A 6,000-nucleotide genomic window follows, 5' to 3' on the forward strand; every position below is an offset into this window, starting at 1 on the left:
TTATTTGCTTCATGTGTTCTCTTAATGTCATCTTAACGTCACATTTGAGTATGACTTGGCGTTCAGTGACTCATGCAATGTTTATCCATCTGTGTTGGCAAAGCAAAAGGCCAGAAAAGCATGCCGTGATTTCAAAACTGACTCACCGCGCATATCAATTATCCCCCCATGCAGATTCACAGGGGCTCTGGATGGTGTTATATGATTAGGGGACGCTTCTTTTGTTTTTTTTTTGTTTTCAGGCCACTGAGGATTGTAGCTTTGCAGGGTAAAAAAAAAATAATGTTTGAATGTGTGGCACTGATGATGCTTTGCGTGGAAACTTCTGGACAAGAATGAGAGCAGCCACAGTTTATGGTGGTTTCAAAATCTTCTTTAAGAAAAAAAAACCCAAGAGGCTTTAAAGTAGGTCTATTATTCATTCAGATAGTATATACCTCAAGCGAGGTAAATGCCAGCGTTTAAACTGCACTTTGCCAGCCTGGGAAATTCTCTGACAGTAATAGATTTGGATCTTTGAGGGATATTCAGATCAATATTACTTCAGTGAACCGCAACAATATAGTCACTGGCCTGTAACAACAGCAAAGTGGACAGTAGCAGCACAACAGAATCATGGTGAGCGTCCATTTCTATGCCGTCAAAATAAACTGATTTGTTTTCAAGTCAGGCCATTAATTCATTGAGGATTTAAACAAATTCCATCTTTAACACATCTGGAAAATTGAATGATTTGAGTCTGAAAACAAAAATTTAAAAAGAAGAATGGAGTACTCAATTATCAAAATATAGCGTAACCACCGTTTCACTTATCCTGTTATTTGGAGGCAGGGCTAAATCAGGCCCAAACTATAAAAGAGCTTGATTTCCTTTGTTGACCTAAGCATTTATCTAGCGCAAATGCATTGAGGGGGAGTCCAACATGACAGCTTGCATGTGGATGGGGGCTTCAGGCCGGCTGCGATGTTTTCCATAAACTACGTCAGTCCAAAACACAGGAAACCTTAAATACGACACGCGTGGTTATCATCCGGAAGGGATACAGGCGAAGATGAACGTTCAACTAATCGATTCCAAAATCTCTCGGCAGAACTGCTCATCAATTCTTCACAGCTGATCAATTTTTACACTCTCTACCTACTGTGAAGTAGTCATTTGACGTGGTAACGCTCTAATAGCAACCAAAACAGAGACATCACACAAACGGAAGAGTGTGAAACTGACATGTTAAGAGAAAATCTTGCATATCTGGAATGGATGGGTAGGCATGGACAAACTTAGTTTTAAATGGGATCAGTTCCTAACCCTCCACTGACACTACAGGATGAACCAAGCGAGTGAAACCACACACAAACAAAGAGTATCAGGCACAAATTCGCGCATTTCTCTTCTCCAGTTTAGCCAAATAAAACCACATTTAAAGCAGACATGTTGTGCATTTCTTTCAGAATTCTAAACGGTTAACTTAAAATTATTAACACTTCAGTGTCAACCGGTGTGTCGATCAGTGCATCTCCTGCATGCAGTGTACTGTACACATTTCCAAACAACAAACACCCAGCCACGCACTGTGCTAATGACTTATTCGACCTACCAATAGCTATGTCGGTTATCTGAAGCCAGTGCAGTTCATTAATGCTAATTTGCACAGCCAACAAAAAAAAAATGCAGTGCTACGCCCTATGGCCCTCACTTCAAAATAGCTCATTCTTAACCCAGCCTAGGTGCCATGTCATTGGGCAGAAAAACTCACTGTGATAGCTGATATTATTTTTAAAATAGCGTAAATTTGACTTTACACGGCTACTCATGACCGAAAGAACAAGATGCCGGATACAAGCAGCCGAAATGAGTTTCCTCCACAGGGTGTCCGGACTCTCCCTTAGAGATCAGGCGAGAAGCTCGGTCCTCCGGCAGGGGCTCAGTGTCGAGAGGAGCCAGATGAGGTGGTTGGGGCATCTGATTCGGATGCCTCCCTGGTGAGGTGTTTCAGGCATGTCCCAGCGGAAAGAGACCCCGGGGACGACCCAGGACACACTGGAGAGACTATGTCTCTCGAATGGCCTGGGAATGCCTCGGGATCCCTCCGGAAGAGCTGGAAGAAGTGGCTGTGGAAACGGAGGTCCCCCACGGCCCGACCCGGAAAAGTGGTAGAAAATGGATGGATGGAAATTGGGCTACCTCATAAATGCATTTTGGGAAATAAAGACAAATTTACTTCCGAGATGAACTTCATACTTGATGGCCAAGCCCCCAACAACAAAAAGACACCGTGCTACATATGAACATTCAGATTTCAAACATCCGTACATACAAACGTCCGTATTAGCGAAAAAATTTGTTCGCAACACTTCCACGAGTCGTACTGCGGCAAATCCACAAAGCACCATCGCTGCGGCATTAGTTTGGTGACATCTGTCTGGTTGTGCTCAACCTGTTCATAGTTCCTTTGTTAGGGTTTAAAAAAAAAATGGGGAAACCCCCAGATCTGGCTATGAATCCTCTGACCACAGGAAAAAATATCTAAACGGCATTTCACGTGTGATTTTGAACTGCAATTGCAAATGCCACTGAATCAGAAACAGTTGAAGATTGCTCTGAAAAGGCTAGAAGGAAAGAAACGAGAATTTACCATTCCTAAATGATCACACTGGTACATCCTCTACTTCAGTTTTAGCAGGAAAAATACTGGTGTTTTCTGTTTATGTATAAAGAAAACCCTTGCAATTTCCCAATAATTCAAGAGACAAAACAAATTTCTTAATTTAAGTACAGGAAAAAGCCCTTACTTACATTTACAACCAAAACTGTCAAAACAGATTTTCACGCATGTGTGTGTCTCCATCTAATTTGTCCTGGTCCTTTGCAATCAGCAATACTGACTGACCCATGTGATTTTAAACTACATTAGCAATGGACAAACAAGCTGGCCCCTTAATGACATCACATTCTTTCCATCCTCTGATTGGATGGTCAGAGAAAAATTTCTTACAGCCATTTTCAAATGGTTTCCAATTACGCCATCTTATGTGTCACAGATCTCAGAGAACACAGGTGATAGGTGAAGCGTGAAGTTTTTTTTGTATCGTTAATTTATCCGATTGGTCTAAGGTAGGCGGCATGGTGGCTCAGCTGGTATTGGCCTCACAGCTCTGAGGTCCCGGGTTCAATCCCGGACCCGGCTGTGTGGAGTTTGCATGTTCTCACCTGTGCGGGTTTTCTCGGGGCACTCCAGTGTCCTCCCACATCCCAAAAACATACAACATTATTTGGACACTCTAAATTGCCCCTACGTGTGATTGTGAATGCCACTGTTTGTCTCCATGTGCCCTGTGATTGGTTGGCGACCAGTTCAGGATTTACTCCGCCTCCTGCCTGTTGACAGCTGAGACAGGCTCCAGCACTCCCCGCGGCCCTTGTGAGGATAAGCAGCTAAGAAAATGGTTGGATGGTCTAAGGCACAGGTGTCAAACAAGACCAGGGGGCCAGATCCAGCCTGCCACATGATTGTATGTGGCCCACGAAGCCAACTCTAGAGTGTCAATTCAATTATTCTTGTAAAAATGTGTACAAAAATTTTAAATTGTCATGCATCATAAATGATAAAGTTGAGGTATAACAAGCATTTTTGTGCTACCAAACATGCATAGTTGAAAAACGCATTACCCTTGATTCCAAAAGTAGATCATAAACTGATGATGTAAATACAATGAGACGATTAAATATTTGTATTGTTTCACAGTCATAACGGCCCTCTGAGGGAAACCGGAACCACAATTTGTCCCGCGAGAAAAATGAGTTTTTGACATTCCTGGTCTAAGGGAATCCTGGGACGGTGGTGATGTCATTGGAAACCTCTCCACAGCAGAACACATCTGCAGGGCTCCACACACGATTAAATAATAATTATTTTTACACTGACTTGGTATGACAGACAATTTCTTTTAAATAGCTTACATTTTTTAATCATTTCAATGGATATATTGATTCCGCATTGCCACAGATGATGAACATGGCAGGTGCCAGCTGTTATATTGGCTTTTTTGGATTGTGCTACTATTGATGCTCATCTAAATCCACATGCATGGCCGCCACTGAACAAGTCACTTTTTCCATGTAACTAACTCATTTGCAGCAGACTATTGTGACAACAGAAGAGCAAAACATGACTACTGGTTAGCGAAATCGTCTTCAGGGGGTTTCGACATGAGAGAGGCTGGACTTGTGTGTGTGCTGTCATGATTTTGCTACCTGTTAGGCAAGCTGAAAAATGACTAATGTTTGCAAAATAGTTACAGCACACGTTGTACTTATTGGTGCAGAGAAGCCATTCAAGGTCTCGCGATTATGGGTATACGTTAGTATAAAAGTGGAAATGATCGTAAATGTTTTCCTGGAGGTTGACTGAAATATTTCTACCCACCCACCTTAATGATGCTGCTCCTACGGGGCATGTCCGCCTTGATGTCGGGCTCGACGAAGGCTTCCACACCCCTGCCGCCGCCACCTTGGCCGACCATGTTGTCTTCGCACATTCCACAGTCGCCGTTCGACACCGAGCCCTCGCCCGGCGTCTTCACCGCCGCCTGCACGCCCACCTCGGCCGCCGCGTTATCCAGCAGGCTGGCCCCGTCCTCTTCGAACTCCGCCATAGCCACACACACTCGTTGTCCCTCTCAAACACGGTTAAAAAAAAATAAATAAAGGTCCTAGTTCGGATTTAGTCCAATTTCCTGCTTGGGCACATCCCCGCGGGGTGCTGCTTCTCGACCATCCGCCAGCCGGGTGCTCGGAGCGGAGACGCGAACGCGGGGCGACGGCGGAGGAACCACTGGGGGTGTCGGCACACCACACCGTGACATCGGACCCAGCATGTAGCGAGCTAGTGAGACCGAACACAGACCGGACGGGTGGATACGTGCCCGCTTTTAACGGCTAACCTCCCCGCGGTGAGTCACCGGGGGAGCTCCAGTTCGTCAGCGGCGTAGTAGCTGCCCATGTAAGGGGGGGGGGGGGAGGCGGCGAAGGTGAGTTCACAGCTGCTCGGGCTAGTTAGCCGCGGATAGCCACCTAGCCGTCTACCTAGAACAGCCGACCGGGGGACACTAACTTTACTTGAAAACTTTGGACCGCCCTCAAAAAAAAAAAAAAAAAGGACAGGGAGCCCACCACCTCCCCCAGCATGAGCACTGCGGGGAGGCCAGTTTCCTTCTTTCGGTTGTCCAAGGAACGTGCACGCGGCAGTTGGGACGCTCCAGCAGCGAAGACCGCAAATCGCAAACGTGGACGCGCAACGCAAGTGGGGCCGCCTCGTGGACGCGCGCGGGGCAAAAACAGGATGTGCTGTCAATCAAACTTCATGATTATGACTACAATTGCTGCTGCTTCTTCTTTGTTTTTTTTTTTTTTTTTTTTCAAGTGGGAGGCCAAACAGCGAACACTTTGAATAGTATGGAGAGTTATAGTTTGTCGAGTCGTGACAACACTTGCCACACACGCATATCAAAGTTGTTTCTTTTGTCACCATACAACATGATGAAACACCTCAAATGTCGACATTTTGATGTTTCATCAGCTTATATTACGATGTTACTTCCGTCTTTTTTCTCCTTTGCCATTTGTCGTGGCTGCATTCATTTTGATATCGTGTGTTTAAAAAAAATATATATTTTTGTATGGAAGTTAAGTGAAGGGGCAAATCGGTATAAAGACTCGAGATCAAATGTCGGCATTCTCGCTTTCTGATGGAAACATAATATTTATCGCTCATATGAAGATTTTGACAAAATAACTGATGCATAGTATCATTGTCTGTCGTAGTACAGTACTGGTACAGAAGCATCAAATATAAAAATTAAGGATTTTCAATCAAATCAATCATCCATCCATCCATTTTCTTCGCTGCTTATCCTCACGAGGATCGCGGGGAGTGCCGGAGCCTATCCCAGGTGTCAACGGGCAGGAGCCGGGGTACACCCTGAACTGGTTGCCAGTAATCGC

General features: G+C 44.9%; 1 protein-coding gene across 1 annotated transcript in view; it reads right to left on the reverse strand.

Moving 5' to 3' along the window:
* The window catches only part of LOC133500985 (inactive phospholipase C-like protein 2), a 39,784-nt gene extending 34,476 nt beyond the window's left edge, over positions 1-5,308 (reverse strand). The window contains exon 1 of the mRNA XM_061820312.1: positions 4,428-5,308. Coding sequence (XP_061676296.1) covers positions 4,428-4,652 — 225 coding nt within the window. The 5' untranslated portion in view covers positions 4,653-5,308. The remainder of the gene's footprint in view (positions 1-4,427) is intronic.
* Between the last annotated feature and the right edge of the window lie 692 nt (positions 5,309-6,000).

This window comes from Syngnathoides biaculeatus, chromosome 5 (assembly GCF_019802595.1).
Source record: "Syngnathoides biaculeatus isolate LvHL_M chromosome 5, ASM1980259v1, whole genome shotgun sequence".
Taxonomy (NCBI): Eukaryota; Metazoa; Chordata; class Actinopteri; order Syngnathiformes; family Syngnathidae; genus Syngnathoides; species Syngnathoides biaculeatus.